Genomic DNA, 16,282 nt, shown 5'->3' on the forward strand with positions numbered 1-16,282 from the left:
AGGGTGGGGAACCAGGAAATGCTCCCCAGGTAGGGGAGGCCGCGCTGTCGTGCCCCCACCCGCCCACCACCCCGTTTCCCAGCCGGACCCCCGGAGCCGTGAGGCGATGAGGGAGGACAAAGATGGTGGCACCTCTGCCCCGCCGCCTCTCTCGGGCCGTGGCGGCCCCGGGCCGCCGGAGCGGCAGGAGGCGGAGGCCCGGGTCGCCCCGGGGAGGCGGGGAGCAGGGCGGTGCAGCCGGCCCGCCCCGCCCCGCCGCCGGGTTCCGTCCTCCAGCCGCGGCCTTGCTCTGCCGTCCCGGGCAGACAGAGCGGTAGGAGGGGGGCTGGGGCTGGGGCGCGGGGAGCGGGGCCGGGGCGGCCGCGGCGCTCCGGGGCCCGCTCTCGGCGCCGGACGGGGGTCGGTCCCCGGGCAGCGCTTCCCCGCGGCCGGGACCAACTGCCCCAGGGCGCCCTGAGGCGAAGGTCCGGGGGTAGCGGCCCTTCCTGCCCGCCTGGGGAGGCCCTCACCCCGGAGCCGGGGGGGGGGGGGGAACGGGACCCCAGGGCCGGAGCCCCGCTGTGCCCAGGCACGGCAGGCCCGGGGAGGGCAATCCGGCTCCGCCAGGAGCCCAAGGTCGTCAGGCAGGTCTGTGAGGAAGGGACAGGTCCATAGTCACACCAGGAAGTCAGCCCACGATTATCAGGATCAGGCCCGGCGCGGGCAGCCGGGGTTGGACCCAGCCCCGTGATCAGCAGGCAGGGCTGTGGTTCCTAGGGCATTGCTGCTGGAGACCAGCACTCCTGCAGCGTTGCTGGGGCTGGTCCCGGGCTGATCTTAAATAGGCTTATGGGCAGGAGGGAAAGATGTAGGGGAGGCCCAAGGTGTGGCTGATTGGGACCTTTAGGGCCTGTAAGTGCTCTCAGGGGCCTGACAGCAGCCTCCCCTCTCAGCCCGTCCCGTCCCGTCCCCCCCCCGTCCTCACACCTTACAGAGGTATGGGCTCAGGAGGGACTTGCTGTAGAGTGATTTAATTGCTGTGGGGTGTCAGGGGGCTATTTAAGGGAGCAGAGACCTGAGACAAGTCACTGGGAAGGGGATATGGCACGAGAGAGTGGGGCATGGGGATAGTCAGGCTGCCCATGAGGGGCCCCAGGGGTCATAAGGGCTTGGGGGTAAAGGGGAGATGTTCACACCACCCCTGGAAGATCCCCAGGGCTGGGTAGTACTGGGGGGTTCACTTAGGAGCCTGGGGTTGAGTAAGGGTCAGATGTAGCTCAGTGATTGCCAGGCAGATTGGCAGCGATGAGACAGGTTTGAGGTTGAGCAGGTGCCTGGTGGGTTGTGGACCCGTATCCCATGCAGGGTGCCTGGTGGGTTGTGGCCCCATATCCCATGCAGGGTGCCTGGCTCTGAGGGGTGCACGGGAGGGTGGCAGCAGTGACCTGCTGTGTGGCACGTAGCCAGCTGCTCTCTCGAAGGTGCTTACTGGTGATGTGAAAGAGGAGAAGCACCAAGGTAAAAGAGGAGAAGGTGGTAACAGTCTAGTACTGGAGGCAGCATCCTTATTCCCAAAATTGTCTTTTTGGTCCAGGACAGGTGCCTGGCTGACTGCAGCTAGCTGGGGGAATTCTGCATGGTTCCCTCTTGCCAGATCTCCTGTGCCTTCTGGTCGGATTGCAGCTGCTGCAGAGACACAGAGAGGAGGCTTTCTCCTCCTGCGTAGGGAAAGCTTGTTTCTTCTTAGGAGCATTGCTAGTACGTGCTGGGAGGAGGATTCCCCAAACAGGCAGGCAGGGATGGCAGCTTGGGATGTTGAATGGAGAGCTATAAATCAGCAAGCTGCTAATTAAGACCACAGGAGGTTGGTGAGTTACTAAAGACCTGTATTACTCTTTTCAGAGCTCTGGGCCATTAACAAGATCCCTGGGACCTACTCTGAGCACGTGGCTCTCCAGGGACATCACTTGCGAGAACTCTATTTTGGGCATGTTCTCAGAGTTGAAGTTCCCTGTGCCCTGGGGCCATGTGGCAGCCAAGGCCTGGGGACCCTTGGAGGGACACCCTGTGCTGTGCTTGCACGGCTGGCTGGACAACGCCAACACCTTTGACAAGCTCATTCCACTGCTCCCCAAAGGTAGGTCTGGCTCATCAGGATGGTTCTTGTTGTGTTGCAGGGCTGCACATCTGATATTCTCTGCCTTTCAGATTACTATTACGTGGCAATGGATTTTTCTGGCCATGGCTTGTCATCCCACCGACCTGCAGGCTCTCCCTACTATTTTCTGGATTACGTGAGCGATGTGCGCCGGGTGGCAGCAGGTGGGTCATTGAAGGGAACCTCGAGGGGATGTTAGTGCAGGGGGTGCTATATTGCTCCTGCTCCTCAGAACAAGTAGGCAGCATTTACTGCCAGGAGAGGGGTCAGTTCCCTCTGCTTCTCCCCAGCCTGATGTTAGCCGGTGCTTTGTGGCCACAGACTGAATAAGCATCCCTCTTTCTCACTGTTTTGTGAGAGGAAGAAACAGTAAGCCCTGGGAAGCAAGTGTTTCTGTACTAAAAAGCAGTAGCGGCAAAGTGGTGGATGCAATTAAATAGTTTTGCCAGACTGACTTTTTGTAAACAGCCAGTGACCTCTAACCAGTGTTAGGTGTAAGTTGGAGACTCTTCTGGTTCTCCCCGATGGCAGCTTGCTGCTTGCTTTAGAATCATACAAAAAAATCTGAAAGCCAAGGTGTCTTGGGCTCCTAATAACTCCTGATCTAACTGCCCGTCTGTATGCTGATCTTGTGGGAGGTTGTGGCAGGTGCAGTTTTGCATCCCTCATTCAGTATACAAAGAGCCTCTAGAAGTTCTTTGACGTGCCAGAGGGTAAAACACATCTTTCAATGAGGTATATTTCAGATGGGCAGCACTGATGAAGCAGTATTTTCCCATAAGCCTCTTGGGAGTGCCCTAAAAATGGACTGAAAAGCCTGATGTGCTAACTGGTGCAGAGAGCTTTCACTTGGAATAATCATGCTTTCCTCAAGGCAGTGGACCTGGCTCTGTGTCCTCATGGCTCTTGTGGAATGCTCTGCAGCAGGATGCTCTGTCAAGGTCTCTCTCTTCCAGCAGATGCTGCCCAGTTAGGCTCCTTTGCTTCTTGCCAGTCTCGTGTCTGGCAGCGAATGGGAATTTGCTGTAGTTTGTTTGCCATGCAGAGAGAGCTTGAGAGCTGCGTGACTTAACTACCAAGGAAATAAGGTGGTGGATGTTCTTTTTCTTTAAAACTGCCCTACTTAGCCACCTCGTTTCTGGATTAGGAAGCAAATTAAGCAGTGCAAAAGCCCTCCCGGGAGAATGGTCCCATGTTGGTAGAGAAGCAGCAAGATGCTGCTGCTCTGGTTTCTAATGCAGCACTGTCTGTTTTTGTCTGTTGCCACTTAGCCTTGCAGTGGAGACGGTTCACCGTGATGGGTCACAGTATGGGTAAGTGGCTCTTGTCCTTGTAAGCTGTGAGATTCATGGAAATAGGAGTAGATAATTAATTTACAAGACATGCTGCTAGGAGCTGGGTTGGAATATGTATTATATTGTGTCAAGTACCAGGTTACTGCTTGAGTGATTCAAAAATCTGTGCCCTTGTTTGAAATGCCTCTGCTTTCAAGACCCTGTAGTACAAACAGCGGTAACTAACTCTTGCTGTGGGTCTTTCTTCCACCCCCAGGAGGGAACAGTGATGGGCAAAGAGGGGTGATCTATGTCAGGAGAATTCGCAGCAGGCCTTCCTGCCTGGTCCCCACAAGGCCACAAAGCCTCGGCACAGCAGGGCCCTTCTTGGTGGGTCATGGAGCTTGCTGAGGGGAACTGGACTCCAGGCTCTCTCTCTTTGTGCTTGGGACGTGATTGGGTTTTGCCATGATTTGGATTTTGGTCCCCAGGGCTCCTCTGGCCACAGCTCACAGGACCTGCACACCATAGCATTTTAACTAGTAACTCCTCGACCTTTGCTGCCTGAGAGGGAGATGGGGATGGTGCAGGACAGGGAGTCCAGCTGGCCAATAGTCCTGCTCTCTGCCTGCTGGGAGAGCTCTACTCTGTAGCTGTGGCTTTGTCCCTTGGTACAATGTGCATTTCTGCTTCTAAGGCAGCTCCTGCTGTGGGGAAGGGGAGTTTCTGTTACCGGGGGGCATCCTGTGCATAACTGAGCACCCTTCTCTCCTTTGCAGGTGGGTCTGTGGGAGGAATGGTGAGTAAAGCATCCTTTCTTCATGGGATTTGTGATTTCTGCAGCTGGAACAACAAATGGGAGAGGAATGAAGGGACAGACTGTGTGGGACTTGGATCTCAGGGGAGGAGAGGCCCTTCCCTGACCCCCTCTCCAGTGTAGCAGGACGAAGACATCACCCAGTACTCAGCTTTTCTCTTTCTCTCATATTGTTTCATCTCTCCTCAGTTCTGTTTCCTTTATCCTGAGATGGTGGACAAGCTGATCCTGCTGGAAAGTCTTGGCTTTCTGCTAGCTCCAGAGGTTAGATTTTGCGTGTCCTTCCCCTCCCTTTTTAAAATAAAAAATAGATGTTTTTTTTCTTTCCCTCATTTGTTCAGAGAAAGCACTGATGCAACCAGTTCCTGGCAGGTCACACAAGTCTCAGGGCTCTTCCTTTTGGCAGGCACAGATCTGCTCCTTGTTGCGTGGACTGAGGTCCCTGCTTAGGGTGGCCCTTGGGGGACACTTGGTAGCGCTCCACATCCTGCAGTCCCTTAGCACTGAAATTCACTTGTCTGTGCCATGCCCTTGTACAAAGGGAACTAGAACCTCTGTCCAAGCACCTGCCAGCTGAGGTTGTCTTTTTGCCAACAGCTTGTTGGGTGACCTGGGTGCAAGATTGGTGGATTTCATTTTCTGTTCCTGGCAGGACATAAAGCTACATTCCTAACCTGCCATCATCACTGCCAGATGCTGGGGCTTTGGTTGGCAGAAGTGGGACAGAAGCCCAGGGTCAGAGAGACAAAAGATACCAGATTTCCCTTGTTCTTTTGGACAGTTGTCCTCAACTCAAAAGTGAGGTAGGAAGGGGTAGAAAAGATTGCAAGGGTAAAAAGTTAAGAAGTTCTTTACAGCAGTACTTAGCTTTCTATTCCTACCTTGCCTTTAAGTATTGCTGTTCCCTTTTCCCCAGAAATGGACATTTTTAATATGATGTCTGTAACTGGTACCAGTTCTGAGGGACGTTGAAGGGTGAAATGCCCTCTTCTATCCTCTGATAAGGGGTAAGATGATTCAGAAGAGAGGGGGGTTACTCCTGTTCCCTACCTCTCTTTGTTTCAGGACACTGAGGCGTGGCTGAAATCAAAACGGATGGTGATTGACACATTACTGAGCCTAGAGGCAAAGCAGCAAGCTCCCAAAGCACGGAGCCCCGAAGCAGCATTGCACAGGTGGGTTCTCTGTCCTCTTCATTTGCTGCCTGCCCTCACCTTGGGCACAGTTATGGCTGCATGAACGAGAAGGGGAAACTGTCCCTGCACTTCCCCTTTCCAGTTCTCCTCTGGAATCTCAGCAAGACCTTTTGCTTCTGCTGCCAGAAGCTGCTGCTTCTTCCTGCTCTTTTCTGAAGCAGCCCGAGAGCTCTCCTGTCACCTTGTCGTGCCATTTTCGCTTCGCTTCCTCGCTTTTCCAGCAGCACAATCTCTCTGCCATGTCTCCCCTAGGCTCTTAGAAGCAAACGGACATCTGACAGCAGAGGGTGGGGCAATCCTACTGCAGCGAGGAGCAACTGAGACACCCGCTGGTAAGGGGCTGCGTGGAGACAGGGCTCATCACAGTGCTGGGCCAACACTGGGTGTGGGAAGGGAGCAGTGCCAACAGCCATTGTCTTCCGCAGGGTACAGGGTGCCCTAGCTACAAGTTTACGCAGCCTGAATGGGATCAATTAAGTCTGGAGGCAGAGCTCTCCATTCCCAGCAGCTGGGGTTGGTGCTTGAGTCCTAGAATGGCTAAAGAAAAGAAATCAAAAAAAGGAGAAATCTGAATTAATCCTGTTCCTCCTGTCTCAAAAAGTCTTGGGCAGACCCCAAAGGTGAGGAGAAACAGAGCAACTCCTGCTCCTGTGAGACATGAAAACCTTCTCTTGTTTTTTCATTCCAGGGCTGGTGTATAACAGAGACATGAGAGTCCATATGGTGAGCATTGCTCTTCTGACATGCCCGCCGTTGCTTCTGAGCCCTGAGCTTACAGAAAACTCAGATAGTGGAGGCCCGCTCCCTGAGCCCAGGCCCTGCCTCCACCCAGCCGTTCACTTTCTGCTTCCCTAATTCCCACATCTCTTTTAAATGCTGCTGTTAAAAGAGCCTGCACTCGATCATTAACTGACTCAGCTTACAGAGTCACTGGAAAATGTTACTGATTTTTTTAGCAGTTCTTCTGCCCCAGGGCCTCCTGGCCACATTTTCCTGCCATTATAACTCTTCAGGCCGCAGATGGATGGATGCTTTTGGTCAGCTTCTTTGTCAGGTCACCCGTATGAGAAGGGGAGAGAGAGTGGAGCAAAGTCCTTACGTTTGATATTTTGATAGCTTTGTGCCACTTCTGAGCAAGTAGGGCCTCCTCTACCTGTGCTACTGCCAGGGTATGAAAGCCAGAGTAGTGTACTGTCTCCTTTTTAGTAAAAGGATTTTTAAAGCTTTTCTCTGCTATGAGATCATTCCCATATGTGCTGCATCCCAGCAGGCAGCGTTGTTGGCAGCCCTCAAACGCAGCTGGACAGAAGGAGCCTTTGCAGAGCCAGCTACTCTTGCGTGCAGCCTGGCCGCCTGTCATGTCCCAGCACAGCAGCTTTGGGGCCGCAGCCACTTCTGCCTTCAGAGCCGCTAGTGCAGCAGGGGTCGGAGACACGCTCTACCCCAGCTGCTGTCCCTGACCTTTGCCACTCTCCCAGTCTTTGCACCTGCAGGAGACTCAAGAGTCCTTCACGGTGGAGCGGTGTGTGAACCTCCTGCAGAAGATCCAGGACCGTGTTCTCATAATTCTGTGAGTGAGGCACAAGCCAAACCAACCCTCACTGCCTCCCCGCAGCCCTGGGTGGAGGGAATGAAAGTGAGAAAGAAGTCCTCCGCTACCCCCTCCTCTGCAGCAGCCACCCAGACCTTTGGGCCAGCTGGCACAACAGTACAGCCTCACATGTGAGAAGCATTTCCCAGTTCCCCACCACTGCCCTGGGCTGGGCAGGCTCCTGGAGCAGGCAGAGAACAGCTGGAACATTCTTCTCCCGGCCTGACACTGTGCTTTCAGGCTGGGCCTCCCTGGTGCAAGGCTGACTGAGGAAATGCCAGTCCTGCCCTGTTGTCCCCATGCTCCTGCCTTCACGCTCCTATCCCACAACTTTCCATCCCTTCGCCCTACAGCAAGGGGCCATCCTGGCAAACACATGACCCTCCACAGCACTGCTCCTACTTGCTTTCCTCCTGGCCTGCCCCCTTCTCCAGACCACGAAACCTCTTGCCTGAGCAAACAGGTGAAACCACAGCAGCCTCCACCTCCTCCAGCTGGTCCTGGAGCCCCTGGCCTGACCCAGCTCTTGCAAGCATTCCCCTGCGGGCCCTGGGGCAGGAAGAAGCTGTGGGGAGGAAGCCAGTGGCTTGCACAGAGCCCGACAAGCTGTTAAGCTGTCTGGGTGGGTAGCTAGTTCTGTCAGTCCTCCTCTGCATTTTTCCATCTCCTTGGAGGGCAAGATGTGCAGGGCTCTGGCTACCTTGGCCTGTGTGGTGCTGTTAAAAGACACTCTAGGAAGTGAGAGGAAGTGCTAGAAGTTGAGAAATGAGGTGCAGTTTTGGCTTCCGTGGTCTGTTGAAATCATAAGAGCTTAAGGATTTTCCTGTTTGTCCAGAAGTGCAACATCATGGTGAGGACAAGTCCTCTAGGCCATACAGAGTACCTGCCTTTGAGCCTGGCGTGTCACCTTGTCCCATCACGTGCAGCATGGTAGGAGACAGCATGATCTTAGCTCTGCAGGAGGTCTGATGCTGGCTTCTCCAGGAAGACTGCCGTGGTACCTCCCTCTCCAAGCAGGGCACACCCTGTTTAAAGCAGAAGCATGGAGAGGGGAGAGGGACAGAGGGGAGAAGGAAAGGAAGGAAAGGAAAGTATGGAAGGAAAAAATTAAGAGCAGAAGAGAGCGTGGGGGCAGGGAATGATGCATTCAGACCAGTTAAGGAGCCAGCCCTAGGGGGACAATATTTAACCGGTCTCAACTCTGATACTACTAGGCAATCAGCCAAGGTTTGAAACAGATAGTTTGATAGAAAATTGCTTAGCCAAGTTGTGGGGTGCTCCTCTGACTACCATGTATGACCCTGTAACCCTGCTGTTTAAAAGCAGCCTGGAAAGAGCAATTGGGTTTGTTGCCCCACTGTCTTGGGGACGCTGCTTCTGCCCAGGACAGCAGCAAAGACAAACGGAGGCACACCATGTGCTGTACTGAGCCTTGCTGTTGCTTTTCAGAGCCCAAGACGGACTCTTGATACCGCACAAGCTAGACAGCAGAACTCAATTTATGAAAACCCTACGGGAGGCGTTCGAGTCTACCCTCAAAGAGGTGAGAGCAAATTCCATCCTTGCATCTCTACTCTATGCGCCACCAACCTGGGAGCAGCAGCTAGGAAGCAGCTCACCTTGGTGGACACCCCCTAGTAGGTGATTTGTCCTAAATGGCACAGCCCTCGCACGGGGGGGAAGCCAACTTTGCCCCCGCTGCCAAAGTCCCACATTAGTACTGCCCTCTGGACCCAGCTCTTCCCTAGTCCTCCCATCCCCATCCTGCCTCACTCGCCCCCCCCGCCCCCCACAAGTGCCACACAGCAAGCACAGCCTGCCTGAGGGAACGCTTTCCTGGTCCACATCTTCTTGTGTCCTCTCCCTCCAGCACATCCAGCTAGTAGAGGTGCCCGGGAGTCATTTTGTGCACCTGAACGAGCCTGAGGTGGTGTCTGGGATCATCAGCAAGTTCCTGACAGCGCAGAATGCCAGAGCCAGGCTCTAGGAAGCCCTCACTGCTGCAGCAGTCCAGGAGAAGAGGGAGCTAAAAAGCAGGCTCTGGAGGAATTGTCACCACTCCTACCTCGCATCCAACGTCAGTTTCGTAATACTCTTTCCTAAGTTTAGCTCAGTGCAGGGTGGAAGCAGGTCTGCCAGGGGCTCACTGGAGGAGTGCTGAGCAAAGTATCTCACTTGTCAAAGGGAAAAGGAATCCTTTCTCCACTTCCAGCTCTGTGACTACCAGGATAGAGGCCCAGAGTGGCCTTCCCCTTGGTTGCTCCTAACTTGCACCCTGAAATGGAGCAGGAATACAGGCAGAGGCATCCTGTGTGGGAGCAGCAGCACCAGCTGTAGCATTGCAAGAGATAGGTGGCTCACCTCACCTCCTCCCCGAGGATGGTGTGACCAGTCTCCTCCCAGGATTACACCTCCTGAAAAACCAGGAAAGTGTTCTGCTTCTCTGCTTACTTCCCTGGATGCCTGAGCTCAGAAGGCCTCAGTGTCTCTGTTCTACTGTGAGAGCTGCTGCTTTTTTAAAAATCAGCTTAAATAAGAGCTCACCTGGGCACAGAAGGCCATTTTAATGAACTCCTAGCAAATGAGTCACTAATCCTCTAGCTGAAGCAGCTGGGAGAACTACTAATAACGGAAAGTTGGCAGAGATGATTTCTGTCCTTCTAAATAAAGATTAATCTCCCAATGTTAACTCTATCTTCTTGACTCTATAGGAGAGTGAACCTCCTTTCTTTTGTGATGCTCACCCAAGCAGCTAAAATGCCAATCTTAGGAGGCAATGATTTTTACATGCCGTTTACTTCAGATATATTAAGGATCCATCTGTTTCCTAGTTAAATTGATGCAAAAAGCCAGCTGAAGGAAGCAGGCCTGGCAGTCTCCCCATGCAATGGAAACTGCATTTGCAGTGGGTTTTCTAGGAGACGGTAAATCCACTTTAACCCAGCTCTGTGGAATTCACCAGCATTTCCACCTTACATTCATGGTCACGCCCATATCGAGGCTGCAGGCAGTAAAATAAATGTGTAAAAGCCTGGGGGTGGGTGGGTTACAGCCCCTTTCTGATCACAGAGTGCACTGGGGTGAACAATCATTACATCTGAAGCTGCACAAATGTTACGTGGGCAGTACAAAAGCATTGCCCTGCAGCTGGATGTGCCTCCTGTGGGCTGGTGACAGGTTAAGTGGAAACAGGCCTTGGGGAGTCCGGTTTCTCCCTCCAAAGCCAGGCTGCTGTCTCACCTTGTTCTAGTGACGGTGCTGAACATCGGAAATTCCCATAGCCCAGGCTAGACATGGCTGCAGAGGTCCACACACAGCTGGAAGACTGGACACCTCAACATCTGGCTGAGAGGGAACTGCCTGGGAGGGAAACACTGAGGGAAGGGGTAGGGCTCTGTACCAAACCACTGATGTTTCCTTGTGACAACAGGTCTCAGAACTTCCCAGTTGGGCTTTTCCCAAGGTCACTTCCCTCCTCTTCTTACCCCCAGATAAAAGGTGCAAAGGAGCACCAGCATAAAAGCCATGACTTTTATTGCCACCCCAGCACACAAGAAGCTGTCACCCACAGCAGACCAAGGGGGAGAGAGAGGCATTCCCGTGTTTTGAGAACATAGCAGCAGTTTATTTACAGTTCCTCAGCCATTCTCTGCCCCTGCAGAGGCTGTGCTAAGTCAGTCCCAGCTCTCACCAAGCTTTAGGAGGACCTTGGGTGGCAGGGAGATGCAGGTTGTCACAGGAAATGCCTCAGCCCCTTGGCCTGAGCACCCTAGGAAGTGGTGCCACAGGGCCGAACGATGGCCAGGAGAGCAGGAGGATACCGGTGCAAGTGAAGGAAACTCCCCCTCCAGCAGCAGTTACTGGGATCTCCCATTTCAGATCCAAGGGCAGGGACAACCTGAAGCTGCCTCAACTCCTTGAAATCCTTTGGCACATGGAGTCCATAGGCATCTCTCCCGCCCTCTCCAGCACAGGCATCTGAGGAATAGCTCAGCACAGCTTAGTACGGCCGAAACTTGCGCTGGGCTCGCATCAGCGCGATTCTCTGCTTGTCCTCCTCAAATTTCTTCCTCAACTGGGCGATGTCTGAAACGGGCAGAAAGAGAAAGCGGACAGGTCACACGGGAGCAGCAGACCTTCCTCTCCTGGGGAGCTTCACTTTCACACACCAGGAGGGGCTCAGTCCTGACACCGGCAAACACAGGCTTCCCAGAGCAGGTCCTTTTGTGCCTGGGCTGAGTGCCAAGCTGGGGCTCTGGCCGTTCATCTCTGGCAGTGCTGCAGCTCCCTCTTGGGGAGGAAACTGGCTAGTTTTCCCTTTCAATTACTGCCTTTGTGCAGACTGAAGAAACATCTATTGGAAAGCCACGACCTGCGCACTCTCCCGCAAAATATTCCAGCAGCCCTTGCTAGGACAAGTGGTGGCAAGGGGCACCCAAGAGCTGGCAAGGCCATTCGCACAACCACCCAGCCACGTGCAGCTGGACGTAGCCTCTGCTGAAGGAAAAAGGATGCTCTTTGGGCTTCAGCGTGAGAGACAAGAGACACGGGCAGGGGTAGGAGGAGACTCGGACACTCACGCTCTCTCTTGGTCTCGCGATGCTGCCAGGCATAGAAGTTGAGCAGCTCTTTGCGGGCCCTTTTCTGTTTCTCCCTCTCCAGCACCCGCAGGTTGGCAGCCTCTGTCCGGGGCAGGCCAGGCTTCCGGCCCTTTCGCGTTACCTTCACCCAGCCCTCCTCATCTGGAATACCCTCCTCCTTGGCCGCTTTGGCTTCTTCCTGTAAAGACAGGAGGGTGAGGCAGCTCAGTGCAGACAGGCTGCCAGCCAGCCTGATGCACGGCTCTCCCACAGTCCCCCTTAAACACATGCAAAGCTACAGCTCCTGCACAAGACTTGAAGGAAGGAGTGGGTCCAAGGGTGCAGGCACTCAGCTCTCAGTCACAACACTACACACCAGCCAGGACCCAATTTATTTGTGGATACGTATTGTAAGCCCTGGGTGGAAGGGTCAGGTGTTGTGGACCAAACCAGGACCTGACTGCCCACCAGCAACTGGGAGTAAAACAACCCTGCCAACCAGTGTGTTTCCCTCTGCCCTTTCCACTGAGGCCAGAGCACTGACAGATCTTCTCTCTTCCTTTCCTCTCCCCAAACACACTGCTTAGCTGGGTTCCTTCCCCAGCCTGGCCTCACCTCTGCTATCTTTTTGTCATAGTCTTGCATGTAGGCATCCACCTCAGCCTTCAGCTCCTCCGGATCCATGACTGAGGCCGCATAGCTGGCAATCCACTCTGAGACAGAGAGCAGAAGTTAGCAGTAGCCTCTGTTAGAAGCAAGCCCTAGTGTGATGCCTTTGGGCGGCTCTAGAGAGAACTGCTGTGGGGAAGGACACACTGTTCCCATTCCTGTTCAGCCTCCCCACTGCCACAGCTCAACCAACTTGCAGCCCAGGCCACAGCCAGTAAGCGATGGGAAGAGCTTGCAACTTTCCCAAGCAGGAGTGGGTTAGCCTTAAGCCCAAGAGGTGCAACATTCAGGGCTGTGTTCCTGTCAAGGGGTCACATCTGAAGTGCTGTCATCTTGACAGACACCTGGTACCTGTTATTGAGTCTGGATTCCATTTTGAGGGCAAGACACAGCCAGCTTCTCTGAATCTATGCAATACTGAAAAGATATCAGGAAAAACTGCCCTTCCATTGTACCAAGTGACCCCATTCTCCCATAGGGTCACTGGACCAGGCTACAACATCCAGTACAATAAGATCGCTACCTTGTGAATAATAAAAGCAAGACAATGAAACACTGGATGTCTCCCGGCTCAGTACAAAATGGTGATAATTAATCTGGGACGTGCAGGGTAGGATTCAGCAAGGAATAAGTATAGTTATTCCCTGGCACTAGCTAGCAGGAAGATAGCTAGTGTTGACTTACTGCTAATGCCGGTTTTCACAGGGTGACTCTCTGTTGATATCAGCAAGGGACCTTCCTGTGACAGGGCCTTGGCTGCCTGGACACCAGCTGGTTTCCTGAACACCACATATGCCACTTGAAACCCCTAAAAGAAAAAGACACCCAGGCCAGTCAGATACATTGGGGAAATTGGTGACACAGCAAGGAGCTGCAGTATTTAAAAAAAAAAAAAAAATTTAAAAAAAAAAAAAAATCAAACCACAAGTTGCAGCGGGATAGCAAAAAAAGATAACGTAAACTTAAATAAGTAAACACATCACCCAGTGCCCCCAAATCGTTTCCCATATGTCATGTTCCAAATAGTACCATTCAGTGCTTGCGATCTTTTCCCATTCTGACTACTGAAACATCAGTATTCCCCTCCCCCCAAGCTTTACCGTTACAGTTTTGCGGTTGAAGAATTTGGAGGTCAGTTTTTCTTTTTTCTCTCCCGGCCCTGGCTTGTCACAGATGTCCACAGACTGGACACGCCCGCAGCGGGCGAACAGCCTAGACAGAGTCTCCTTGACGCGGAGAGTGAGAGAGAACAAGCGGTACAGAAAAGCAGGAGCGATTCCCTCTCCCCGCCCACTCACGCCCGGCCTACAGAGCGCTCCGGGAGGCGCTCCGGCACGACCCCAGCCCCTCTGCCCGCAGCCACCCCGAGGCACGCCTGGCTCCTTCGCCCACGGCCCCGCGCTCCTGAGGCGATGCCCTCGGCCTCCAGCCCCCCCTCCCCGCCCCCCCAATCGGTGAGATCCCCCGCCGCGGGCCGCCCGGCGCCAGCCCCGCTCACCGGGCTGCAGTACGGGGGGACGTTGATGACGAAGAGGGTGCGGCGAGGCGGGTGCGCGGTGTCGGCCCCTTCCCGCACCTGGTGCTCCTTCACCAACAAGCAGTGGGGCGAGCGCTGCCGCGCCCCGAACTTCACCGCCAGAGCTGCAAGCGACGCACCGGTTAAAGACCCCGCTGGCGCCCCGGTCCCGCTCCCGGCCCCTCTCCGCTGCCCCGGGCCCCCTCACCCGTGTAGCCCGCCGGCGCCGCTCCGACCACACGCTCCTCGGCGGCCGCCATCTTAGCTCGGCGGGAAGCGGCGGGGCGCGGGGGCCGCCGGGAGTTGTAGTTCCCAGGGCCGGCTTGGCGCTGCTAATGGCCGCGCTGAGGGACCCGCCGCCGCCCGACCGCTGAGCGTAACAAAAAGGTTTCCCCATGCAGAGCATCTTACAGGATGGTCTGTAAGAAAGCTTATTAGACACCATCATTTAGTGTAACAGTTCTGAAAATGAAGACCTGAACAGTGTAAAACACAGGCAGTGTGCTTAATCCTAGAGAGGCAAATAATAGAAGAAATAAATCTTAAAGATACGTAAAAACATTCAAAAACAACTGTAAGAACAACTGTTTTTAAAGACTCTTGTTAATCAATAAAGGAAAAAAAAATGACCTTTACAGAGAAACTTGTATTTATGACTGAATGGAAGACAAGACCACTCCAAAAATAAAGATATTGAAGCAAGACATAGGTACAAGATGAAAAAAGGTCAGTGAAAGTAAGACATGATATGGAGAGTTGACTCAACCAAATATCCAAGTTAATGAACGCTATCAGAAGAAATAGTACATGCAAAACTCATGAAAATACACCAGACAAACTTGCAAACTGTGGCATCGCTTCAGAAGTCATCATGTTTTTGAAAAAGCAAAGGAAAAAGAAAGAAACACTATTACAAATTACCTACCACCTGTCCTGCCCAGCCATATTGAATTAGTGGCAAGCAATCAGTGTTTCATATGCGAGTTTATCATCTCTAACAGCCCAGGAAAAAACCAAACAAAAAATATAATCATGCTGCATGAGGGCAAATGTGCACAGATGTGAGGTCAGAAGGTGGTAGGTGAGCTCAGTGGAAGGCAAACAAGATTAGCATGACAATTGCAGGACAGCCAGGAGAAATTGGAGAGCTGCAAGGTGAACGACCTGAAAAGGACTAGGAATAACTGGTTACTCTTCTTTCAGTGTGAAACGAAAGAAGCCACACTATGAAGTATTAGAAGACTAAGATAACTTTAGAGAGCTGACTGAGAACAGGAAGAGCAATGCACACCAATACATTGCTGTAAGACAAATCATGGAGTGGTATTTAGGCAATCATTGACTTCACTGATTTAAAGGGGAAAAAAAAAAACCCAAACCCACCATAGATCACAGAGCTAGAGAACAGAGCAGTAGTTCTTCCAAGGAAGTATGTTAATGTCATCGTAATTTCTCACAGATAACCTAAACACAATGCACAATTTAACAGCAAGTTACAAAGTGCATCTTGCTATTTGGCTTTTGGAATAGACATGAATCTATTAATAATAAAAATACTTGAATCTCTCCATTCTTTCAGAAGAGACCAGATAAGCACTCACAGTACATGCGTCTTCACATTTCCACAGCTTTCTATCTAGCTGATAATGAAAGTACCCTACTTCACCTAGAACAGGTATCCTGATTTCACAGCTGTATTTTAATAGAATTACTTTTAAAATTACTAGGCTGTCAATAACGAAAGTCATTCTTTTTCTTTTCTGTGACAACAGAATTGGAACTAGGTGGGGACACAAATTGCTCCCACTTAGCAAGAATCAGCTACTAATTTCGATGAGCCAGATTAAAAGGCTTAGGAGTATCAATTCTCTCATCCATATACTCCTCTTGCTCTTCATCACATTATCAGTTTTGAAGTTTCTATATTCTTCTGAAAGCACGCTTGATTCAATGTTGGAACAACTCCACCTATCTTTAGTTGCTTCACAGCATCTAAAAAGGCTTAGAATCCACTCTCTGTATAACAAACGTTTATTCAGAAACAGTTAATACATTATCTTCTCCAACCCCTAATGTTTCCTCCCCCTCCCCCATTTTTTTTTTTAATAAAACACAGGTGTTTGATGGGCAATCTAAAAAAGGAGAACAATAGCTGTCTTAGGTCCCCTCCCCTACAAACATCTGCTGTTCACATGAAGCACCCTACCAATAACGGTGTCATTGGCTTCCAAACCAAAGAGAGTACTCTGGAAAAACAAGTCCTGCCAAGTCCTCAGTTATTTCCACGCTAAAAGGGATACAGTGAGATAGAGGAATGGTCTGCATGAGCTAGATAGAGCAAAGAGTTAATACAGAACAAGAAAGCAAAAGAAACATAGGCTTGACCAAGAAATGGAATCTGGACCTACAACAGTTACAGAGAGTCCATTAAAGTTCAGCAGAGCTGAACAGAATGGATTACGTTAGTCTCCTAGCTAGAAGGATCAAGCTCAAATGCCAGCC

At 52.2% G+C, this 16,282-nt stretch overlaps 2 protein-coding genes across 6 annotated transcripts; one reads left to right on the forward strand and one right to left on the reverse strand.

The window, feature by feature from the left end:
• Positions 1 to 9,773, forward strand: SERHL2 (serine hydrolase like 2). Of its 5 annotated transcripts, none has more exons than XM_050915022.1 (12): positions 1 to 29; positions 1,882 to 2,116; positions 2,188 to 2,301; positions 3,409 to 3,450; positions 4,191 to 4,210; positions 4,418 to 4,492; positions 5,294 to 5,403; positions 5,677 to 5,756; positions 6,113 to 6,147; positions 6,903 to 6,994; positions 8,465 to 8,558; positions 8,886 to 9,773. In XM_050915022.1, the coding sequence occupies exons 2-12, from the start codon at positions 1,969 to 1,971 to the stop codon at positions 9,000 to 9,002; spliced, it is 927 nt and encodes a 308-aa protein (XP_050770979.1). In that variant the 5' UTR covers positions 1 to 29; positions 1,882 to 1,968; the 3' UTR covers positions 9,003 to 9,773. The 5 variants fall into 5 exon arrangements, with proteins under 5 accessions (XP_050770979.1, XP_050770978.1, XP_050770980.1 ...); XM_050915021.1 differs by lacking the exon at positions 1 to 29 and adding an exon at positions 285 to 313; XM_050915023.1 differs by lacking the exon at positions 1 to 29 and adding an exon at positions 285 to 313 and having other exon boundaries at positions 6,918 to 6,994.
• Positions 9,774 to 10,534: 761 nt separating this feature from the next.
• Positions 10,535 to 14,040, reverse strand: RRP7A (ribosomal RNA processing 7 homolog A). Its single transcript, XM_050901554.1, has 7 exons — positions 13,989 to 14,040; positions 13,763 to 13,905; positions 13,365 to 13,490; positions 12,949 to 13,072; positions 12,211 to 12,308; positions 11,596 to 11,794; positions 10,535 to 11,101 (listed from the first exon to the last, which is right to left on the reverse strand). Exons 1-7 carry the CDS (start codon positions 14,038 to 14,040, stop codon positions 11,016 to 11,018), a joined length of 828 nt encoding a protein of 275 aa, XP_050757511.1. The 3' UTR covers positions 10,535 to 11,015.
• Positions 14,041 to 16,282: the final 2,242 nt, after the last annotated feature.

Source organism: Gymnogyps californianus, chromosome 1 (assembly GCF_018139145.2).
Source record: "Gymnogyps californianus isolate 813 chromosome 1, ASM1813914v2, whole genome shotgun sequence".
NCBI lineage: Eukaryota > Metazoa > Chordata > Aves > Accipitriformes > Cathartidae > Gymnogyps > Gymnogyps californianus.